The sequence below is a fragment of the Microtus oregoni genome, unplaced genomic scaffold (assembly GCF_018167655.1).
Source record: "Microtus oregoni isolate MIOR12 unplaced genomic scaffold, Mior012 000037F_ref0000500, whole genome shotgun sequence".
NCBI lineage: Eukaryota > Metazoa > Chordata > Mammalia > Rodentia > Cricetidae > Microtus > Microtus oregoni.
In genome coordinates, this window is record NW_024543096.1 from 23654648 (window position 1) to 23678345 (window position 23698).

General features: G+C 39.9%; 1 protein-coding gene across 1 annotated transcript in view; it reads right to left on the reverse strand.

Annotated features, from left to right (window-relative positions):
* Positions 1-428: 428 nt before the first annotated feature.
* Positions 429-23698, reverse strand: part of Tlk1 (tousled like kinase 1) — a 109612-nt gene continuing 86342 nt past the window's right edge. The window contains exons 13-20 of the mRNA XM_041631407.1: positions 16578-16675; positions 14489-14570; positions 12149-12330; positions 11805-11974; positions 11350-11485; positions 5479-5590; positions 4277-4384; positions 429-3511 (exon numbers count right to left, since the gene is read on the reverse strand). Coding sequence (XP_041487341.1) covers positions 3335-3511; positions 4277-4384; positions 5479-5590; positions 11350-11485; positions 11805-11974; positions 12149-12330; positions 14489-14570; positions 16578-16675 — 1065 coding nt within the window. The 3' untranslated portion in view covers positions 429-3334. The remainder of the gene's footprint in view (positions 3512-4276; positions 4385-5478; positions 5591-11349; positions 11486-11804; positions 11975-12148; positions 12331-14488; positions 14571-16577; positions 16676-23698) is intronic.

The window sequence follows — 23698 nt, forward strand, 5'->3', positions numbered from 1 at the left end:
TTCAGTGTATGGATGCAGTTCTGGAGTTAGGTTAGACATTCAGAACACTGAAGTTCAGTGTATGGATGCAGTTCTGGAGTTAGGTTAGACATTCAGAACACTGAAGCTTAGTGTATGGATGCAGTTCTGGAGTTAGGTTAGACATTCAGAACACTGAAGTTCAGTGTATGAATGCAGTTCTGGAATTAGGTTAGACATTCAGAACACTGAAGCTTAGTGTATGGGGGGGGGGGTGGTCAAATAACATGGAAGCTTAAAGTGAAACTAGAAAGACCTGACACGGTACTTTTAGAATAAAGCTATACTGAGTACATGCACATGCATACATACAGACACGTTTGCTCACGCATGCACCACACACACGTGCAACAGCAATGTAACTAAATCGTTAAACTATTAACATAAATGTACATTTCCACCAAAGCATATCTGGTAGCATAATAGTAATCAACAGTGTATTTAATAGGTCAAGACAAACATCGAAGCGGGACAATACAGTGATGTCTTGTTGAGATCCCACCGTTTTGGCTTCCTGTAATGAGGTATTTGCGCAAACATTTGTTCACATTTAAACTCAAGTTCTTTTGTAGGGAAACAGGGCACAGCCAGAAGGAAAAACAAGCACACGTCTCTCACCAACATACATGTCAGCATGGTAGCTTCTGTACTTACTTCCTCTCAACGTCCACATGTTTATTAAAGCTAATGTACTTACTGTTATTATTTTGGCTGGGGACATGAGCTAAGGACAGCACTCTACCAGTGAGCCACACCCCAACCTGCACAGCTACTTCCAAGGGTGAGAACCGCACATTTTACCTCCAGTCAGCGCTGACTCCAGAAGACAAAACAATCAATGCTTCAGGACACAGGAGCTGAAGCTGCCAGAGCAACATAGAAATTATTTAGCAACAAGCACCAGTTTCTTGTGAAAATGATACTGGTTCATGTGCCCCAAATACTGGTAGGCTATTTAAATCCACGTTTGGAAAAGCTTTAGAAGACATGGATAAATTGATTCATTTGATACACTCTTATTTTAATTTTTATCAACATTCGCTGTGTGTGTGTGTGCGCGCACGTGCGCACCTGTGAGGGAGCAGCAAACTATAGTGTTCTGTTGTGCATTCTCTCCTCCCAGCACTCAGGTCTTTAGGCTGGTGGTCCACCACCCACCTCAATACACACACTCTTGATTCTGAGATAACCCACTTCGACTCAACTCAAGAAAGCAATTTCATTTTATGGCTTCTTTTCCTCCTTTCTCCCTGGCCTGTGTTTGTGAGATGTGTCCTTGTCCTTTTCCAGAGCCAGGCTGGCCAAACTCATCATCCCCCTGCCTTAGCCTCTAAGAAGCTGACCCTTGCAGTTGTTCTCATTCATTCACAAATGTGGGGCAATCAGTGACCCATTGGCACAGCTTGGCCAAGTTCACCACTCCAAAATGTTAAACAAAGCTGGGCATTTTCACTCAGATCATGAATTTCCGTGTGGGCAGAGACTGTAAACAATCACTGAGTGCCAGCATGCGGTGACCACATCAATGTCCTCAGGGTTCTATCCTAATCTAAATAGGAGTTGGTGCTGCCCTGAAAGCTCTCCCGATGACCTGAGGAGCTCACAGGATTAGCCCTGAGGAAGGCTATTAGGCCTAACATTAACAGCTTGAAACACTTCACACTTGTCTGGAGTATGCTTAAGGAATTTAGCCATCTGCTTTTTAAGTAAAGATCTGTTAGGAACCTCCATCTAGAAAGCTCTTTGAATGTAATCTTCACAGTCTTTACATTTTAACTGTCACTGTTTATTACTGTTTGGCTACATTCTCTGTAATTCCAGCAGCATCGTAAACAGACAAAGTGTCTATGTACAATGAAAAAAAAAAACACAAACAAACAAAATGGCTTGCAACATCAGGTAAGAGCCACAGTTTAACTGTACATGTTAAGGGGTGTCTGGCAGGGAGAGCCTGTTTTCTGCACCATGGACAACTTACGGTAAGTCTCAGCATTATGACTGTGACAATAAAGAAAAAAGAATCCGTACAAGAATGAAATACAACATCCCCCAAAATATTGGTTTCTACCACACAAGGCAGTCAGAAAATGTTCACATTTTAACAAATCTGTACAAACCACAAGAAACATTCTATGGGACCATCATCCCACCTTGATGCTAAGAACTTTCTAGAATGTAGAATAACCATGAACAATTTATAAATCTAGTATCTATGTGCTCCACAGCCCTAGAACCTAAAAAACTGATGTAAAGAACTCAATGTGCCCAACATGGATCATTTTACATGCCTTGATTGTTAATGAATGCCTGCTTTTAATATCTCTCCATGATGTACAGTCAACTTGTGCCTTCAAGGAGGTCATTCAATTTTTTTTTAGCAAAAAAGCAATATCATTTAGCAGCAATTAAAGCGCCTTCAAGAAGACTTAAAAAAAATACAATATCCAATTAGAAAAGCCGTATTTTTAAACATTTGTACAAGAATAAGCTGCTGAAACTCAGTAATTGTAATAGGACATCTGTACAGTAATTTACAATAGAGCCAGAAGGGAATTTATCATTATCCTGCATAGAACTGGCCTGCTTTTGGTTACACACTGTCTCTTGTTTTAATGAACGAGGCCTGGAAACAAAAGAAAAATGCCTGTTAGTTCTAAAACACTGAAAGCCCTGGGAATGCTATCATTTAGTGACTGCAACTGACTGAAAATAGGCAGCTCTTTGTGTCAAAGGTGTGAAGTGTCCAGAAACGACAGCTCCCTTGTAACACAAGCGGTGGGGGAACGGACATGTGATTTGAGGTACAACTTGGTAAAAGTCAGAATAGGCAAACGACAAAGTCTACGACTGTCCAAAGACCCTAACTCTCACATTCTACTATAAAACACCACGGCCGCTGTCGCTCAGTTCTTGCTTTGGTTTCTGCAGATCAGCTGCCGAGTGCTGATGCTGTACCAGGCACTGTAGCTCCCATGTTAGAAATGTCTCATAATTTTCCATGTGTTCTTAAATAATGAAAAACTACCCTTCATATTAGAACTCTCTGGTAACAATCAAATATATTTAGGTATTATAAACGTTATTTACAGTGTCCCCTCTTCTTCCGCTGTAACATGGTATTCCTGTTTCGTGCTGCTCCGGGGCAGAGGGAGGAGTGTGACTGAGTCACTGTCCATGATCCACCCTCGCACGGACTCCAGGGAGAGCTTTAGCTCACAGAAACTCTTACCCATGTTCTGTGTAAAAAAACCACAACACTCAAATTCAAGTATGCATCTGGAAGCCAATCAGAGATCATGCCAATCTTGAAGGAGGGTCAGTACGTGATTACACTTGAAGAAGGAGGTGCAGGAGTTGCTGTCAGCCCAGACATGTGCAGGTTTCCTGAAGAATTGGATCTTCTCATGTGTGGGAGAAGGTAGGGATCATTTGCCAGCTGGTGCACATCAAATCGATCTTCTTTTCGGTAAGCCAAACAGCGTCTTATAAAGGCCTTCAAAAAGAAAGATGGCAATACAAATGATGTTCTACCTTTCAGATCCCAACCCACTAGATCCTCTGGAAGGGTGGACACATTAAAAACTATAAACAGAACACACTTTATAGGTAGTTCAAAACCTTAAGAACTTTTGGGAGTCCAGTGACATTTTTACTCTAATCTGAAACTTCCACTGTGCCCTGGGTGCTACATGGAGCCTTGATTATTGCTTTCTTAGGATGCGTTGTTGGAAAGCTCCATTTCTGCTTACAAAGTGCTTTTTACATTACTTTTATTTCATGTGCATTGATGTTTAGCCTGCATTTATGTCTGTATGCGGGTGTCAGATCCCCTGGGACTGGAGTTACAAGTGGTGGTCAAGTGTGTAGATGCTGGAAATTGATTCTGGTTCCTCTGGAAAAGCAAGCAGCCAGTGCCCTTAACTACTGAGCCACCTCTTCCGCCCCTCTTTTTATACACTTAAGTATCTCAGCATTAGAATGGGCAGACAGAATAAGACCAAAAAGTAATGAAGGGTCCAGATCTTGTGGTTTCTCTTCCAATTTCAAAGAAAAGCAAGTTGCTGTGCACATAGAATGAGGAAGCATATTTAATGCTTAATGATGAAGACAGCATATCCCAAGGCCCAAGCGGTCTCTGCTTCCAGAGCAAGTCAGCACCCTTTGCAGCAGCAGCTATTCTAGTCACTGTGGCTACTGAGGCACTAACCACACCAGAGCCACAACTCAGACACTTGATAAACGTATATGAGGTCAATACCTTGGCTTCACTGCTTACAACTGGTTTTACAGGGAACTGGACTTCTGTGGCTTTTAGTATTGTGTTTTCCTGGAGAATGTCTTGTTGAGATTGATTGTGACCAAATGGCTTAAAAAAAAAAAAAGAATAAAATATTGAAACAAAACATTTAAAACAAAGAATCACCACAAAAATGATTTGTATCTTAACATCTTGTCCTTAGTTACCTAAAACTTGGGATGTGGTCTCACTGGAACAAGATTATAGCTAAGAACAGTCTGGAAACGTCCATTCAATCAGAACCCAGCAGATAAACCCCATGTGATGGAGAAGCAAATCAGGCTGTCTGTCATTCAAGTAATTAGGAGGAAACAGCCCTAGACTGGGAGCCAGGAAACCCAGGTTTGGTCTCTATGCTAGTCAGTTTTTAATAATTTAACATTAGCTAGAGTTGACTGGGAACTTCAACTGAGTGCTGCCTCACTAAACTGGCCTATGGGCATGTCTATGGGGTATTTTACTGCTTGGTAACTAAACTGATGTGGGAGGGCCATCCCAGAAAGGTGGTCCTTGAGTGAACAGAAAGCAAGCTGCGCAGGCTGAGCCAAGCCAGCAGGAAGTGCTCATCTGTGAGGTCCTGCTTCGTTCCTGCCTCCAGTTACTGCCTTTGCTTCCCTAACCTATAACCCAACCTGCAATTTTCTTCCCTGCATAGTTGCTTTTGGTCATGATGTTAATATTAAGGGCTTCATATACTGCACACTTTTAGACAGGTTCCTCCACCTCTTCTTGTAGTGGTGGAGACTGGATAGGAAGCAAACTAGACATTATCCATGGCAACTTGCATTTCTGATTTTACTATTAACAGGTTCGGGGAAAACTAAGTTTGATGGCATTTCTCTGAGGAATTACTGGAGGAACTGGAATCCAGACCAAATGTCTGCAGGGGCAGTGGGAGTTAAGAGAAAGTGTAAGGAACAAAGGACATTGCAAAGTGCATAACTCCAGAGTTCCCAACAGAATATGTTTGGGCAAGGAAGAAGGAGAGACCAACCAAATCAACTGTTAAAATAACTGTGTCTTCTGATACAAAGATACAATCAAGAAGTGTGCCATTCCTTGGAAGGATCTAAACTGATTCTAAGTTACTGAAATTTTGCACATAAAAGACAAAACAAACATGAATTTATTTCTACAGGGATGAACTGATGTGCACAACTTACTTTTCTACCATAGAGACACTGAAAGAAGATGACTCCAACCGACCACACATCAACCTTGTTGGAAATCTTGGGTGGCTCTTTTCCAACTACAAAGCACTCAGGAGGTAAATACCTTTAAGTAATGGGAGAGGGGAAAGAGATGTAATGTTTAGCTCAAAATTTTTAAATCTTAGAATGCTTACTTTATTTACACATAATCGCAGTTTTCAGCAATGAAAACCAAAGTTTTAATTCATTTGACTTCAGAACCAAAATATAACTTTGTGAGAAAGTATATTTAAGTCCAAAGAAAGCATCGTCATTACTGTGATAGTATAATCTGAGTAAATTTCTAATAACAGAAGAAACACTCTCCTACCCTACTCAAACAGTTTAAGCTGCAGCCAGTTCTTCCTACAATAAACAGACCACAGACTATCTACTCTAAGCCACCCAAAGTCTTCATTTATTCCAACGAGACAGGATCTCATATTCCTTATTGTAACATAAGACCTATCCTAATTGACAATATAAATTTCAAAATCTGCAATCATATTATCCCCTTTCTCCCTCCAAACTGGCAAGTCAAGGCCAATTCACTCACCTCTGGACATGAGCTTTCTCTGTTGCCTTCCACAGGCATGTAACATGGCTTCCTTGCCCATGTTTGGAAAGAATGACGTGGTACATCTACAAAAGCATTCAGCTTTCCTTGCACTAGACTTCAAGAAGTGCAAGGAGCTTTGATTTTGCATGCAGCTTCAAGAACTACCAGTGTGTGAAATATACCAAGTATTAAACACTAACTTAAAATTTAAAACTGCTATTCATAAATTCATATTTTGATATATGAAAGGTAGAAATAAATTCATTATCTTGTTATAAGTAAAAGAATCCACCAGGTATGGTGGTGCACGACTTTAGTCCTAACACTTGGGAGGTGGAGGCAGGTGGATCTCTTTGAGTTTGAGGCCAGCCTGGTCTATGGAGTAAGTTCCAGGAGAGCTAAGGTTACACAGAGAAACCCTGTCTCAAAACAGCCCCCCAAAGTAAAACAACCCATCAGAGATGCAAGCATCATACAACTCAAAACTCTGATAAATTAAAAAAAAGTAAAGACGAGTAATGTAGTTAAACCACGGTCCACCTAAAAATCATTTGATGCTAGACTGAAGGTGTTTAAGTGTGGCTGAGAGGAGCACAGCTCTTGAACATGCAGGCGTCTCGCCACACACAGGATATGTAAGCAAAAGAGCAACAATAGCAACAATTTTGTAGGTGACAAATTTGACTGTTCTGGACAACAGTTCGGTTAAGAAACAAAACTGAATTTTCCTTAGTGATATTGACAACAATTTTAAATTTCTGTAGATGAGAAGTTTTATAAAAGCAATATGTATGTTCCAAAAGGGTCACCCCAGTCCCCAAATACACATCTAAATAACTCAACATTGAAAACCAATCATTTGTTTGGACTACCATTTCTATGGGAAATATATTCTTTTTGTTGTCGATTCTGAAACAGGGTCTCACTATGTAGCCTTGGTTGGCCTAGACCTCACTCTGTAGACCATGCAGGCTGTCAACTTACAGAGATCCTTCTGGCTCTGTCTCCAAGTGCTGGGATTATCAGTGGACACTAACACACCAAGCCTGGAAATAAGTCCTATGTCTCTACATAAGAACATCATGACTATTGTCCTGCAAGTCCCTAACCCAAGATTTCCTGACTGAGGTCCACCTCTAAGAGGGGAATTTCCTCCCACTGTTCAACATTAGTGAAGTTAAGGTGACAGAGAAATCAATGTTGAGAGTTCTAAAGAGAAGAAACGTTTTTTTTTGTTTGTTTGTTTTTTGGTTTTTCGAGACAGGGTTTCTCTGTGGTTTTGGAGCCTGTCCTGGAACTAGCTCTTGTAGACCAGGCTGCTCTCGAACTCACAGAGATCCGCCTGCCTCTGCCTCCCAAGTGCTGGGATTAAAGGCGTGCGCCACCACCACCCGGCGAGAAGAAACGTTTTTTTACTTACTATATAGGTCTCTAGGGTTTTGCTGTAAAACAGCCTGTTCAAAAATGGCTAAAAGACTTCTAGTTAAGACTATTAACTTTATTCATTTCATTATTTGCAGATGATATGTAAGTATATATAAGTGACGCCAAAAACTCTACCAGAGAACTCCTACAGCTGATAAATACCTTTAGTGATATGGCAGGATACAATATCAATTCAAAAAAAAAAATCAGTAGCCCTCCTATACAAAAGTGATAAAGAAGCTGATAGGGAAATCAGAGAAACATTACCTTCCACAATAGCCACAAATAAATAAAATATCTTGGTGTAACACTAACCAAAGAAATGAAAGACCTATTTGACAAGAACTTTAAGTCTTTGAAGAAAGAAATCGAAGATACCAGAAAATGGAAAGATCTCCCATGTTCTTGGATAGGTAGGATCAACATAGTAAATATGGCAATCCTACGAAAAACAATCTATAGATTCAATGCAATCTCCATCAAAATCCCGACACAATTCTTAACAGATCTTGAAAGAACAATAACTTCATATAGTAAAACAAAAAACTCAGGATAGCCAAAACAATCCTGTACAATAAAGGAACTTCCAGAGGCATCACCATCCCTGACATCAAGCTCTATTATAGAGCTACAATAATGAAAACAGCTTGGTATTGGCATAAAAACAGAGAGACTGACCAATGGAATCAAATCGAAGACCCGGATATTAACCCACATACATATGAACACCTTATTTTTTTTACAAAGAAGCTAAAATTATACAATGGAAAAAAGAAAGTATCTTCAACAAATGGTGCTGGCATAACTGGATGTCACATATAGAAGAATGAAAATAAATCCATATCTATCGCCATGTACAAAACTCAAGTCCAAACGGATTAAAGACTTCAACATAAACCACACTGAACCTGAGAGAAGAGAAAGTGGGAAATAAGTCTTCAATGCATGTGAACAGGAGACCACTTCCTAAATATAACCGTAGTAGCACAGACACTGAGAGCAACAATAAATAAATGGGACTCCTGAAACTGAGAAGTATCTATCTGCAAAGCAAAGAACACAGTCACTAAGACAAAAAAGGCAGCCTACTGAATGGGAAAAGCTCTTTGCCAACCCCACATCAGAAAAAGGACTGATCTCCAAAATATATAAAGAACATTAAAATTCTAAATAACCCAATTAAAAAAATGGAGTACTGAACTAAACAGAGAATTCTCAACAGAATAATCTCAAATGGCCAAAAGATACTTAAGGAAATGCTCAATATTCTTAGTCATCAAGGAAATGCAAATCAAAACAACTCTGAGATACCATCTTACACCTGTCAGAATGGCTAAGATCAAAAATACCAATGACATAGCTTATGCTGGAGAGGATGTAGAGTAAGGGGAACACTCCTCCATTGCTGGTGGGAATACAAACTTGTACAACCACTTTGGAAACCAGTATGGCAGTTTCTCAGAAAATTGGGAGTCAATCTACCTCAGGATGCAGCAATACCACTCTTGGGCATATACCCAAAAAATGCTCAATCATACTACAAAAGCATGTGTTCAATTATGTTCATAGCAGCATTATTTGTAATAGTCAGAAATTGGAAACAACCTAGATGCCCCTCAACCAAAAAATGGATAAAGAAAATGTGGTACTACTCAGCAGTAAAAAAAAAAAAAAAACAATGACATCTTGAATTTTGCATGCAAATGGATGGAATTAGAAAACACTATGCTGAGTGAGATAATCCAGACCCAAAAAGATAAATATGGTATGTACTCACTCATAAGTGGATACCAGTTATAAACAAAGGACATTGAGCCTATACTTCATGATCCTAGAGAAGCTAAATAATAAGGTGAACCCAAAGAAAAACATATATAGATCCACCTGGAAATTGAAAACAAGCAAGATTGCCTGATAAAACTGGAAGCATGGGGGTGGAAAGAGAAGGGACAGTAGAAGGGGAAGAAGAAGGGAGAAGGGGAGGGGTGAGGAGAACTTGAGGAAATGGGATAGTCGAGAAGAAGGAAGGACAGAGATGAGAACAAAAAAAAGACAATCTTGATTGAGGGAACCATTATAGTGTTAGCAGAAACCTGGCTCTAGAGAAATTCTCAGGAATCCACAATGATCATCCCAGCTAAGATCCTAAGCAATAGAGGAGAGGGGGCCCAATCTTGACTTGCTCTGTACTCAGACTGATGAATATCTTAAATACCACCATAGAACTTTCATCCAGCAACTGATGAAAACAGAGACAGAGACATGCATCCGAGTACTGGACTGAGCTCCCGAAGTCCAGAGGAAGAGTGGAAGAAATGAGAATATGAGCAAAGAGGTCAACATCATGATGAGTACACCCAGTGAAACAGTTTACCTGAGCTAATGGGAGTTCACCAACTCCAACCAGACTGGGAAGGAACAAGCATAGGACCAAATTAGTCCCTCTGAATGTGGTTGACAGCTGAGTTGCTGAGGCAGACTGAGGGGCCACTGGCAGTGGCACCAGGATTTATATCTATTGCATGTACTGGCTTTTTAGGATCCTATTCTCTCTGGATGAATACCTTGCTCAGCCTAGACATAGTATGGAGGGCCTTGGACCTTCCACAAAGCACAGTGTGCCTTACCCTCTCTGAGGAATGGATGGGGGTGGGGTGGGAGGGTGTGTGGAGGGAATGGGAGAAGGGGAGGGAGTGGGAACTTAGATTGGTATGTTTAAAAAAATCTAATAAATTAAAAAAAAAACTATTAACTTTCAGGTGATTATAAGTTTGAGTGACAGTTTTCTTCAACAGGAAAGCAGTAGCTTCACTTCTATGAGTATCACATTTTTAGGCAGTACCACAGACAGATGATGATTTCCACGTGGTATAAAGTTGACCACACACATGACTAATTCCCCTTGAGGAAAGTAAACTCAGCATGAATCTGAGTAATGCAGGGAAATGGGCAGTATGGGCCCAGCAAACTGTAAAGGTCCTCAACAGCCACTGTGCAGCTTTTATTCAGCTCTCTTTCCAGTAAAATCCAACTAACTTCTTGCTACTCTCATTTAGTCTGAGAATTAGGATACTCTGTATTTTCTACTTTGGTGACCTTGGCAGTAAATGTGAGAAGCACCCAGGGTCCTGGCTAGTGGCACATAACTCGGCAAAAACTAGAGTCATCAGAGAGGGAGTCCCTGTCCTGTCTTCAAAGATGGACAAAGACGAGGAAGTGTAAGCCAAACAAACCATTTCCTCCCAACTTGCTTTTGGCACCGGTGTTTCACAGAGGAAACAGTAACGGTACCTAAGTCAGCTATGTACTGATAACATTCAGGATGACTTCTACAGTCAGGAATTGATTCCAGCTAGATTTGTATCTACAGAAAGAGATTTTGAGAGTCAAATCTAATGACTAAAGTATGAGTTTATCTACAGTCTACAATTAATAAACCCTGTTATCTACTAAAACAAAACAAAACAACTAAAAATCACAAAACTTCTGTAGAGAAGGCCTAAGGTTCACAGCTCTGACCAATGCAAGCTGGGACACTACATCCGTAAAAATACTTATTCAGATCATAATATCACTCAACATCATAGAAAAAAAAACTCACGAATTCTGACTGACCCTAGAAGTTTCTGGCTGCTATCTACTAAAGTTATGTGTATGCTGAACCATTCTTTTTGCACCTTTCAGCCTCTGCAGTTTAGAATGCAGAGAAGAAAACACTAGCATAGGACTCTCCTCAATTCAGAGGCTCAGAATCAATGCCTTCAGCACAGTAACCTCAAAGAATATTTGAAAATAAAACTAAATTTTCATAAAGCACTGAACTAATTAAGTAGTCTTGATGTATTTACTAAATCATTTACCAGTAAGTGCCTGCCCCCTGGGAAGTCAGATCCATTCCGTCCACACCATAGCTATCATCATCCATAATCTTAGACAGACCAAAATCAGTGATTTTGATTTCTCCACATGCCGTTCCATCTACCAGAAGGATATTTCCTAAAAACCAAAATAGAATATTTTTAGTTGCACACACACATACACACCCATCTATATGAACAAAAGGATAATTTTTACAATTAAGAGCAATGTTTGGTAAATAAACATGTATCTGGGGTCTCATTATGTTGGTGCACACCTTCAATCCCAGCACTTAGGAAGCATCAGAAGGTGGATCTCTATGAGTTAGTCCAGCTCAGGCTACATAGGGAAACCCTGTTACAAAATGCAAGCAAAAAAGCAGACATAACCCCCAACTCCACCCCTGGAAAAAACAAAAACAAAAACCTAACCCTGTAAGACAGGTTTCCTGAAATACCTGGCTTAAGGTCATAATGTATAATAGGAGGCTTGATCTCATTGAGATATCGTAGGGCATTCACTATCTGCATCACAATAGACCGAGCTTCTTTCTCAGACATCAATTTGTGCTGCTTCAGGTAGAAGTCCAAGTCATTGCCTTCACAGTACTCCAGCACGGTACAAAACCTACACCAGAAAGGGAACAATCAGCAGAAATCTAGCCCCATACAAAATCCACACTGGGAAAGTGAAGAATCATTATCCAGTAACTGAGAACCCTAACAGAGAGATGAGAATATCTGCACTGCAGGGTCGGAAACAAAACCAGTATTCTAACAAGTTGAATCTTTGTTTACTTACGTATCTGTATCCAAGGAGAAGTAATCATAGAGTTTAACTATTCTGGGGTGATCCAGTTCCTTGTGTATTCGATACTCTCTGCAGGCATGTTTGTGGTAGTTTTCTTTTTTTTCGTCTCTCCAGCTTTTATTAAGCTGGTGGATTTTCACAGCAGCGTATCTTTGCTCATACAAGTCAAAAGCCTACAATTCAAGGTAGAACACAACCACACCGCACATCAATCTGCTGTAAAGATTTGTCAGTTGTATTGCTTTAATAAAATGTAGATTGGCCAGTAGCCAGGCAGGAAGTGGAGGCAGGACGAGGACAGAAGAGTTCTAGGAAGAGGAAAGGCTCAGTTGTCAGTTGTCACCCAGACACAGAGGAAGCAAGATGAGAATGCCTGGCTTATAAGAGGCACCAAGCCACATGACTGAAACAGACAAGAATTATGTAGGATGTAAGAGTTAGTCAGAAGCCTGAGCTAATAGGCCTACCAATTTATGATTTAAGCCTCTATGTGGTTTTTTTGGGGACCGGGCAGGAAAGAAACCTCTGCCAACATCAATCAAACAACTCAGCAAAATTTAGTTTTGGTAATATTTTTGCAACAACTACCAATCACCTAAGATGATATACAGTTCAGTGATATACTTAAATAAGACAGAAATGCTATGGTGATAAAGCAAAACAGTAAAAATAATGTCAATTTTCACATTCAAGTTCTTTAAATGTGAATATTTTGAATCATGATAAAACAAGCCAGTTTTCTTTTAAATGCAGGCCTGCTCCATTACATGGGAAAGCTTATAGAGAGCAACCAGCAACATAAACACCTATGACACTTTCCTGTGTGTTGTAGGGAAGAAAGTATTTTTAGCTGTCTTTCTTAGCAACTAAACTAATAAATTCTTTTCAACTTTAAAGTTATTTTTATTTTATTGTATGGGTGTTATGCTATCTGCGCAGCTCTGCATGTAGTGCCTGAAGAGGCCAAAAGATGGCACTGAGTCCTCTGAAATAAGAGTTACAGATGTGAACTGCCCATGTGGATGTTGGGAATCTGAGACAAGTCCTCTGGAAGATCCCTCAGTGCTCCTGACTACTGATCCATTTCTACAGCCCCAGTTAATAGGTTCTTTTTCTGTAAAAAAAAAAAAAAAAGATATATTTATTTATGTATGTATGTATGTATGTATGTATTCAGTCAGTCTGTCAGTCTGTCAGTCAGTCAGTCAGTCAGTCAGTCAGTCAGTATCCTGCCTGTAGGCCAGAAGAGGGCACCAGATCTCATTATAGGTGGTTGTGAGCCACCATGTGGTTGCTGGGAATTGAACTCTCTTCCAGAGAAGAGCAGTCAGTGCTCTTAACCGCTGAGCCATCTCTCCAGCCCTAATAGGTTCTTAATAATTCCAGAGGCATTAGACCACCCTGAGTTGGAGTTACAGGCAGATGTGCGCCTTCTAACAAGGGTGCCTGAAACTGAACTCGGGTCCTTTGGGAGAGCAGTGTGTGCCCTTACTGTAGAGCATTCTCTCCAGCCCTATATGTTTCACACTCTAAATGCTGTTGAAAGAAAGCTTAACAGTTTAAGCTTCATTGTGACTTATATGCAAAGATGCCTCTTTAAAAAGCACTTAGTAACTTCCATGTTTGTTAAAAGGTCTCCAGGAATCCCTACTTTACTAGCTTAAGCAGAGGGAAACACTTCCTAGTTAGCTTCAGTTGTTAATTCCATACAGCCCAAAGTTATCTGAAGGACTCTGCACTGGGAGATTGACTTGATTAAACTGACCGTGGGCAGTGCCACTCCGGAGTGTGTGGTCCTGGACTGTGTACAAAAGGGCAAGCACAAGCCGGAGTAACCAAGCCTGTGAGCAGCACCCTCCGTGACTCTTGCTTCCAGCTCTGGTCTTGAGTTCATGTTTGGCTTTCCTCAGTGTATGACTGTAACCTATAAGATGAAGTAACTGTTCCCTCCCCAACTTGTCCTGGTCATAGTATTTGTCACAGTAAGAGAGGGGCAATGAGAACAAGAGTAAAGTGACTTGATGACAGAATTATAAACCTGTGAGATCACAGCAGAGGAACAGGGCCCTGGGAACATTGAGACAGAGTGCTAGTAAGTACCAGCACCCTACAGAGGCTCGGGCTTATTTAGAGTTAAAATGGCTGAGAGGATAAAAGAGGACTATACAGGTAAGAACAGATCTTAGACCCAGGAGAAAAGACAACAAACCCCACCATAAGCCCTTTTGTTGTAATGAGACTGAGGATAAAAGTCAGTCTAAAACCAGTATACAGAAGCCATATGTTTTTTAATCTCACCCCTCCATTAGCATAAAGAAGAGTGACCATTACCTTATACACCTCACTGAAACCACCTCTTCCAAGAAGATGAAGCAATAAATATCTTTCATTTAACGTTGGATGATCTTTGAACCTTAAAAAGGCAGGGAGGAAAAACAGCTATTTAGGCACATTAAAAGAATACAAGAAGTTCTGTGTGCATTAAAGACCATTCCTGACTCTACTCCCAGCTGTCTGCTTCAGTCACTTTGTTGTTAATTTTGCACACTGGACAACTGGGCAGCAGTGTGCTCTTCTCTCTCCATCTTTCTACATAGTATCACCTGTGATAGCATCAGCACTTACAAAGTGTAACTGTAACAGCTAGCCACTAACAGCACCCTCTTAAAGACCATCAACTGTGCCCTATAGAAAAGCCCTTTCTTGAAAAAATATACTTTTATATTGAGTAATGAGTGACCAAGATTTTATACTACTGACTTACATTTAAAAATAATTTATCAACTGATTTTTGTTCATGGTTTTATTTTAGTGTCTTTGAACTGTTCATCAATTTTAAAAGTAAGAAATTTTTAAAAACTTGTTAAAAAAAAACACAAGTAACACTTACCTAACATTACTAGTTTAGTGTAACTGCTATATATTAAGTAATACATACTATCATTAATAGCTAACGTTTATCATACTGCTATCTATTAAGCAACTTACATAAGTCCATTTGTTCATTTCTCAACCAATTCTGAGACAAAGCCTGCTGTGTCTGTTTGCAGACGAGGGTCAGACAGGGTAGCTGTCTGTACAAGGTAAGCAGTAATACTCAAAGTGCTTGGCAGAAACACGGTCTCCAAAATTTACACTCTGACAGCAACAGCTTTAAAAAGCCAAGTGTAAAGACATTGCATTTGTACAATTTACTAAAAATTAGCTGAATATAAGTAAGTTTTCCTGAAAACTGTAGAATAGAGATTTCTGCTGGGACTGAGGCACATTATAAAACTAACAATTTACTTTATCTTAAATTCCCAAACCACAGCCACAAATACTGAATTTGATTTTCAAAGTCAGTTAATTTTAAATTATTTTATCCCATTTGTTTTAAGAATTTAATGTGATAGAATGCAGGGTATTTTCTATTATGCTAAATTAGCAACCTGTGTTCATGGACTGCACATCCACACATGATCACAAGGCCCCTCTCTAAGCAAAGCATTCTCACTTCCCAAGGGAATACATACATATATATACATGCATACATATGAAGTCACGCAGCTTTAAATGACATCGCTAGACTTCTAGATCAAGTGACAACACACAAAGTTTTCACCTACATGCTAATAAACGAAGATCCAGTAAACCCAGGTTATTTTAATGTGCCACAAAAGACACTCATTCTAATAACTGGATTTAAGCCAGAGACTACAACTTGCAGTTCTTTCCCATGTCTTCCTACATTGTATGATACGTAACTTTTATAATAATTCCTCCTTCATTCCTGTAAAATTAATTTTGACATTCAGTCAAGATATAACTATAAGGTGACTACTATGTCCCAGGTACTCTCTTAGGTTTGATGATACAAAGAGATCAAAACAATAATCTTTTTTTTTTTTTTTTTTTTTTATTTTCGAGACAGAGTTTCTCCGTAGCTTTTTTGGTGCCTGTCCTGGAACGAGCTCTTGTAGACCAGGCTGGCCTCGAACTCACAGAGATCCGCCTGCCTCTGCTTCCCGAGTGCTGGGATTAAAGGCGTGCGCCACCACTGCCCGACTAACAATAATCTTGTTAAAGAAGTTTACAGGTTAAGGGGAGGAAACATAATAAATCAACAACAACAACAAACAGACAGTGGCAATCACCACGAAAAATTAAGAAAAGGATATGAAAGAAATGAGGCGGAGCTGAGACAGGTATTCTGTCTAGGGTGCACTTGATGGGAAATAAAAAGCAAGTCACCCATATATTCAGAAGGGGAGTAAGAGTGATGGCATGAGGAGGTAGCTGGGGAGCAGATCACACAGACATCCAAGTTAGCAACCCTTTGGAATTTTTCCATGTGTACAGAGATGGCTGACTGAGAAAGCGTTTATGTTTTCCATGGGAGAGGAAAGGGGGCTGCTGTCACGTACAACATGGCACTTACTGTGAATTATCCTCATTGTTTATTCTCTTGAGCTCTCGTATGTGAAGATTCCTGACTCTTTCCAAGCGCTCCAGTTCTGCCTGGATTTCAGCTTCTTCCTGAAGATGAAGAGAGGAAACTGTAACAACCTCCGTTTATTTGTGATATAAAAGGACATTTTACCCATGCATCCATTTTCACGGTGAGCGAGAATACTGGAGTCTAAAGTTCCACTGAGTTAGAAGACCAGAGTGTTCTTAGAAGAGCATGGCCGATTGCAGGGCTCATCCTTTACCTAGAAGCTGTACCTAGTGAAAGCCCACATTTATCCTGTACTCTGAAGAATCTATTTTGATAACAAACTAATAAAATAAGAGAATCTAGTCAACCACTATGTTTCCCTGGACATTATGGCACACACCTTTAGTCTCAGCAGAAACAGGCAGACCTCTGAGTTCAAGACCAGCCTGAACTACAGAGCAAGCTCCTGGCCAGCTAATGCTGCACAGTAAGACCCTATCTCAAAAATAAAGTTCTAATTCTGGATTTAACCACTAGCTAGCCAGATATTGAAAGCAGAGAGATTCTCTGTAGGCAGTTACAGAATAGAAGGAACATCAGTAAGAACAGACTACATTAAAGAGCAGTGGGCTTGGTGATCAAACACAAAATAAAAGAATATAGTTCTTCTCTATTCGAACCAAAAAAAAAAAGCAACTGGTAATTTAATAATACACACTGTAATGGTTGACAACATCTTAAAACAATGCTTATGTTCTGATATGCATCACAAAAATCAAGTCATAGAAACAACAGATCTCAAATATTGGCTCATTAGATGACCTGCAAAAATACTACTTTCCAATATATATTGGTTTCTTGAGACAGGGTTTCTCTGTGCAGCCCTGTTTGTCCTGGAACTTGCTCTGTAGACCAGGCTATCCTCAAACTATGAGATCCACCTGTCTCTGCCTCCCGAGTGCTGGGATTAAAGGTGTGTGTCACTACCATCTGGCACTTTCCAATATTTTTAATGAAAAATAAGACCCATGACCACTTCAACAGAACAATTTGTCTCTTAACAAACCTTAAGCACAAAAATGTATCTTATTCATAATTAGTCTCTTTCGGCAACACAATATTCCTTGGTTTATGAGTTACACCATGCCCACTCCACTCTCTTGCCCTCCAACTCGTGTCTCCTATTTCCTCTTGAATTCATGACCTCTTCTTTAATTACGAGAGAGCGCTATTAATTTATTTCAAATTTATCCTTATTTTGTAGATATAGGAAATACAAACCAATAGAAATATGAACCAACAGCAAAACAAGTATTGCCAACACAGAACAGGTCTGACTTTATCTCACCTGTCACACCTGAGTATGACTGTGTAGATGGGAGGGGAGGAAGAAGATACAAAAGCTCTGGAATTCATAGCTACAATCTTTTCTGGCTATACACAACATCGTTCTAGTTTCATTTCCAATCAGGACACCTGCCATCACTGACGGGAACAGTCCGTCTTTTCTGAATATATTTAGCTAGCTCAGATACCTCCCGTCCAACCTGTTGTTAATGTCTACTGATACCTTCCTCTTCCTGACTTCATTTCTTCATCCCTCTTAAGAGAGAAGGGTGTGTGGTAAGTGTTTGGTTTACTCTCTCTTCAAATGCACAAATATATAGACTGAAACTTTTAACTGGGCACGAATGCTAAACAAGACAGGTTTGTTCCTCTGCAAGCCTCTCTCTATTTTATATAAACAAAGCAAAACCCTTTCTAAGCAGCTGCAAATAAATGCATGAATCCCAATGACTGGCAAATATAGTATTTAGTATTATTATTCTATACTGTTGTATTATAGGGAAGAATCCCTTAAATATTAACCAGGGTGCTGACATTGTCTAGCAGGCAGTGTACAGAACATGGTACGGTACAGTGCAGTGCTTTCTTCTAATTTTCCGTTTTCTAGGAGCCCTTTTCAGGATACTAGTGTGTAGGGTTAAGCCAGCCCCTTTAGGGGGCAAGTTTGCCTCGGGTGAATGCATACTGATAAATCGGGCACGAGGGAGGCGGCTAGGCCTTTTTCCTGCCTCCTGTGCTACGCAGGAACCTCGATTCTGTGAGTTTATTTAATCATTAAAGTTGTATATATTCTTTAAAAAAAAAGGGGGGGGTTAACTGGTTTGATGGGATGATTGGTATTTGTGACTTACTGTTTTTAAAAAATTATACTGGTACTGTTTCTTGTATATTGATATATTAAATATTAAATGTGAGTGTTCCTACCTCTATTTTTGTATAAGAGTATGCTTATATTGTATGGATACATCTATCATATCACAATGTACATTTCTACCTCTGATACTATTTATGTAATAACATTGTTTACATTTGATATGTAATGACATTGTTTACAGGTGAAGATCATTGTCTTCATATATTGCACAATTGTTTATTCTCTTAGTTTTCAAATTAGATAGGTATTGAGAATTATATGTTTGTCATATTTATTTTTAGGTTAATCAGGTCTTTTAGATACATAGAGATTATATTTAGTATAGATAGTATAATCTTCAGCCTCTTTAAAGAACTGTAGAAAATGGTCTTTAATCTAACCTAGAATTCTATGCCAACGAGACACAATTACTCCTGGCAACACCACTCTACTCCTGAGAGAACGTTGAGCACCAAAGACACTCCACTGGGAGCTTGTCTTCTTGGCAGAACTGGCCTTTGGGTTAAGAAAAGCCCATACCTCAACTACTGAGTAAGATATGAAACAGGATTGTCTTATCTTGCCAAGACAGGGTAGGATAATTCTAAGAAAGTTCCTTACATTTGATAATGGTATGTCAGTTATGTTAGGCCTTAGCCAAAGTTGGTTGACTCAACATTGCAAACGAGATTTTGGTGATTGCCCAGGTAGTCAGTTGTCTCTGTCATTTGTTGCACATTTTGGATATCTCTCATTTGTTAAGTAATATTTATTCCCTTCTCAGATCGTTGATGGAGTTAAAGATTATTTAATTGTAGTTACTCTCTACATTATTTAGACTCCTTGAGATAAAATGTCTAGCAAAACTTTTGTTCTCAATATTGTTTGTTATATTTATCATTTGTTATTATTGTTTATAGTTATATTTGGTTTAATTCTGTCTTATTTAGACAAAAGGGGGAGATGTAGGGTTAAGCCAGCCCCTTTAGGGAGCGGGTTTGCCTCAGGCGAATGCATACTGATAAATCGGGCACGAGGGAGGCGGCTAGGCCTTTATCCTGCCTCCTGTGCTATGCTGGAACCTCGGTTCTATAAGTTTATTTAATCATTAAAGTTGTATATATTCTTTAATATCTGCCTACATTTATTCACGCCGCTACACTAGTGAATACCCCCACACACACCCTGGCTTTTAAACAGCATGAAAAGAGTTAACTTTCTACTCAACAATAGGAAGGTCAGTCCTAACACACTCGGTGTGTGCACAGACTTATAGTTCTGACTGGAAATGGCTAGTGGTCAAGAAAGTGCTTTCCACCATGAAACAGTGATTTCTAGCTTAAACAATTCTGCTCTAAGTGAGGGAAACTCGATTTGCAATATTAAAACAGCAGCAACAACAAAAAATAATGTGTGTGCATGCATGTTTGTGTATGTAACATGGCCTAAGCTGGCTTGAAAAATCACTGTGTGGTCAAGGATGATCTTGAGCTCCTGATTCTCCTTGGAGTAGTTAGGATGTACTGCTCTACCACCTGCAGATGCTAGGGTTATACCCTGGATTCATGTATGCCAGGCCAACACTCTACCAAGTGAGTACATCCCCAGTTCCACAAAAATGTTTAAATCCTACTGCTTAAACTAGCTAATTAATACAAACACCAAAGGAAGAAAACTTTACCTCTAAATTTCCCTTTTGGTAAGTGGCTATCATCTACTGCCAAGTCAAGGGTCTGATTACAAGAACCAGACTGTTCAAAGTTTCTGGTGTGGAGGAGGTGGACTATAAACAAAGGAGAGCTTCCATCTACAGCTAGTTCCATGCTCGCAGCCAGAACTTCAAAATCTACTCATTTCTAAGTAGAAAGAAATAGTAAGGACAAAATGTCAACGAAGAACCCCAGAGTGCTTCTCAGCACCTCTCTTGCCCATACACAGCCAGAAGCCTCCTAACAGTCTTTCTGGGTTTCACTGTGATCTTCTCAAACAGTGCATTTTCCACCAAAGGTCCCCTGAAAACTACTGCTCTTGCAAGAGCAGAACCCTGTATTACAGCGTACAGACACATAATGTGCCTGTGGTTGGCCTTAAGTGAGAGAATCTTTAGATTTCTTTTGGTAATGGCTACAAATAGAAGTGAACACAGAGATCTAAAGATAAAGCTGTCCAATATTATACTGCTCATTATTTTCACTCAACACTAAAATGACAAGAAATGTCACATATGGAACTTTTTTGATAACTTGGATGACATGAATATTCTAAAAAGGCCGAGAGAGACAGCAAAGCTGGTTAGGAGTGTGTGGAGACAATTCACCTAAAACCAGCGCCCTGCATTCTCCACTGCGCAAAAGGCTCGCAGGCAATCCAGTCTTGTCCGTTTCAACTGGCTGCATGTTCCACTGTCAGGAGTGAGAAAAGAGCTGTGAGCTTGTTCTCAGCCTGTAAAGAGTTCACCATGGAGGTTAGTACTGATGCTGCTGCTGCCTGTCACTGCTTGTTTCTCTTTGCAGGTGCCAATATCCTCAGAGAACAGGATGTCAGTGGCAGAGTTGTTGCTACACTGTTATCTCTTCAGAACGAGGCACAAGGAGAGATGAATGCCACATCGCAAGGAGCAGAGGAGAAAGAGAGAAAGAAATGGTGTCAGGTGGCATGTTGGATGTGATTCTGTTTCAGTAGAGACTGAGGTGACTGTCAATTGCTTAGCTGATTGCTTCAGGCTGATATCCTGCGTCTGCTAATAATTCCTGCCTAGCACTATTTCAGTTACGAACTGGTTATGTCTCCCCAATAAAACTTCTGACACTTAAACCAGGTCAATCTCAATCTCTCTCTCTCTCTTTCCCCAATCATTCCTTTACTATTTACTATCTGATACCAAGACATCAAACTTCCTAGCATTGTCTTCAAATAATCACATATTTAAAACATATATCTGAAAAGAGAACAGTACACATCTTTAGTCCCAGCACCTGGGAGGCAGAGGCAGGCAATTTTCCAAGAGTTTCAGGCCAGTCAAGGTATATAGTGAGATCCTGCTCAAAACACCCAGCAACAGAACAAAGAGCAACTATATCCACAAATGTTCACACTATAACTTATGGGATTAGCCACTGAGAAGGAGGCAGTGAGAACCTAACTGGCTTGTTGCCCATGGACTGTGTTACTCCATGTAAAGCACGTGCTATTCAGAAAGCTAAAGCTGATGTTCACTTGAAAGAGTTATTATAAGCCGGGCAACTCCCAGCACATGGGAGGCAGAGGTGGGCAGATCTGAGTTCGAGGTCAGCCCAGTCTACAAAGCAAGTTCAGGATAGCAAGGACAATAAAGAGGTATCCTGCCTACATGAACGATCATATTGTGTAGTTCTGTTGACATGGGACCGAGAATCATGCCTTCACAGACAGGGTAAAAAGATGAACACTTACAAATGTATGAGCAATGGCCGTGTAAACTCCTACACCTTACAAACAGAAAAGCACTTTCTGTGCAGAGTACTGAGGCTGGAACCCAGGCCTCATAAAGAGCCGGAGTCTTCTGTATTTGGGGATTTTTTGATGTGTTTTTTTTGGAGGGGGTACAGTGGGGAGGCATAGGTTTCACTGTGTAGAGGGTGTTTGGTGAGTGCCCCCACCCCTTCAGCTACATATGTTCTGGGAATACAGGAGTCTGCCACCATACCTGGCTTAAGAATTCTTGATATTCTGAGAGACACTACAGTGACTTCTCCAAGCCCAGAAGACAAACCAAATACTAAGCACTTACAGAAACTACATTTTTGGAGGCAAATTTGATTTAGTTTAAGGTTTAATTAAGGTTCCTACTTGACTTTTATCACACTTTAAAACTTTATTTTCTAATACTACAGAGTAGCATAGATACAAATAAACATTATGATTCATTCAACAGTAAATAAGCTTCTCTATACTGTTTACCTCTCCAATTAACATCAGAATATAAAATGCATATGAATAGATCATGAACTACATAACAACACAAATTATCCATTTTAATCAGCAAATGGATCTTCTACCCTAAATTCTCATGGTGTCAGATTTCTTAACAAGGAATATACTTTTAATTTAGGGCTAATGAACCTAATATAATCCTACTTTATGTTAAGAGGAAGGCGGAGTCATGTACACCATGTAGCTGCCAGAGGGGGAAAGATGCCAGTGGAACCTTGCCGGTAGGCCACAAACCTCATGGTAAAAAATAAAATAATGAAAATGGGTTAATTCTATATGTAAGAGCTAGCTAGTAATATGCTTAAGCTATTAGCCAAACAGTATTACAAATAATACAGTTTCTGTGTGATTATTTCGGGAGTCTAGGCGGCCAGAAATGAACAAGTGGCCTTCCTACAACAACGGGGGGGGGGGGGGGGGGGGGAGCAGAGAGAGAAGCCCTTATCTGACCTGTTATTTACTCAGCAGGTTCCACAAACATCAAGTGCTCACAGATCAGAATAGACCCAGCCTATGGGAGATGCTATGCACTCACAGCTAAGGTGCGCTCTGCCAGCTAGCAAACCCAGGAGCTTAGTTACCAATAACAAAGAATTTTCTCATGAACCAAGCCTAGTATTTGTGTGTTAACTCTCTCTCATTCTCTCTCTCTTCCCCTCCCCCTTCCCTCTTTTCAACATAACAGAATGACCTACTTTCTAGCTGTGCTTTAGAAACATTTTTTTTTTTGGTTTTTCGAGTTACTGCTTATTACTTTCTAACTGAACAACTAAAACATAAATACCCAGTTGTAAGCAGCAGCTCCTATTTAGTCAGTCTCTAAGGTGACATTACTTGCTCAGTTTTATTATCTCTATGCACTGCCAGCAACTGCCTTTATAAACACATTCATTCTTCTCATCCAAACCCGTCTCCGAGAAGACAACTGTAAGCACGTAAGACTGTCTGC